Below are 1,495 nucleotides of genomic sequence, written 5' to 3'. Positions count from 1 at the left end.
ATGGTGTTTGTAAGGAGAAAACGAGTCACTGACCCGTTCGACGACGAAGCCAAAGCTCGCCTTGTTGGCGGCGATCACCGGAAATTGAGCTACGACAGCAGCGGGAGCGAACATTCCGGCACCGGCGATGGCGACGAGAACTCTCCGTGTCTCTCCGAGCTCGTGCATAATTTCCTGGAGGACAACGGAAACGAGGATGAGTCAGTAGGTGACGAGTTCGACTCGGAGCGAGTCGACTCAGTCTCCGAATGCATGGACTCGGTGGTGGAAGCGCTCATGTTAACCGCAACGAACAATGTGAGCGATCCTTACAGAGCGTTGCTCCACGCACACGTTCTTGAAGCCACTGAGAGGTTCGCGTTTATGAGGGAGCAAAACGCATCGTCGTTTCGACGAAGCGTGTTGTCGTTTTTGCGTGAGAGAGGGCACAATGCAGCGATATGCAAGACAAGGTGGGATTCTTCCTCCGGAGTGGTCACAGCGGGGAACTACGAGTTCATCGACGTGGTGCAATCTGGACCGTCCACGTGGCGGCAGAACAGGTACTTCGTGGATCTCGATTTCGCCGTTCAGTTTGAGATCGCAAGGGCTAGTAATAGTTACTCTGAAGTTCTGAGCAATGTTCCCAGAATATTCGTTGGGACAGCAGAAGAGCTGAAACGCACCGTTTTGGCGTTGTGCGAAGCTGCGAAACGGTGTTTCAGGAGCAAGGGGCTCTCGGTGCCACCTTGGAGAAAGAACCGGTTCATGCAGGAAAAGTGGTTCGGTCCGTATAGAAGGACGACGAATCCGGTTCATGGAAACCCGGTTCCCGCGGTTGTTGATGGAGTGACCGGTGCTAAATGCAGGTTCGTTGGATTCAACGACGCCGTTTTGGAAGCCAGACGCGGCGGTGTTTTTGTCGATTGATCACAATTTTGTTATTAATATTATTTTTCTTTTTTTTTTTCGGATGATCAGATTTGGCATTATCGCGCTGTTAGATCGACTCTGTAAATCAGGCTTTTTCTTTTTTATTTTCCTTTTTTTTCCCCTCAATGATCTGCAAAGTCTTTGAGCCTTGTTTCATATATTAATAAAATGAAATAAGATTTTGATTCATTCGGTTCTCTTACATGCTAAATTGTCTTCTACAGTCTATTAAATGAGATCATGGTTTCTGAAGTTTTATTTGCGAATCAATTTTGTTTTTTTTTCAGTTTATTAGTTTAGTTTTAATAAGATAATTATAATTTATACAAATTGATTAAGTGATTTTTAGGTGTATAAGTTGTAGTTCTAATTATCAAAAGGTTATTCGTAGAAAAATTCAATCTTCTCGGATTTGGAGTGATTAACAATATTGTCTTTTCACAAAAAATAACACTATTAGATAAGATGAATATTTACATGATAGTAGAAAATTATTAATTAATTTTTAATTAATAATTTACGCGTAAGTTCTTTTGGTGACTCTATTTTTGTTGACTATTATTATTAGTTAATGAATTATAAG

General features: G+C 42.3%; 1 protein-coding gene across 1 annotated transcript in view; it reads left to right on the top strand.

Moving 5' to 3' along the window:
• Positions 1-1,102, top strand: part of LOC107616579 — a 3,855-nt gene extending 2,753 nt beyond the window's left edge. Inside the window, exon 2 of the mRNA XM_016318534.2 lies at positions 1-1,102. Coding sequence (XP_016174020.1) covers positions 1-909 — 909 coding nt within the window. The 3' untranslated portion in view covers positions 910-1,102.

This window comes from Arachis ipaensis, chromosome B09 (assembly GCF_000816755.2).
Source record: "Arachis ipaensis cultivar K30076 chromosome B09, Araip1.1, whole genome shotgun sequence".
In the NCBI taxonomy this organism is placed as follows: Eukaryota; Viridiplantae; Streptophyta; class Magnoliopsida; order Fabales; family Fabaceae; genus Arachis; species Arachis ipaensis.
This window is presented reverse-complemented; position numbering and strand designations above follow the sequence as displayed.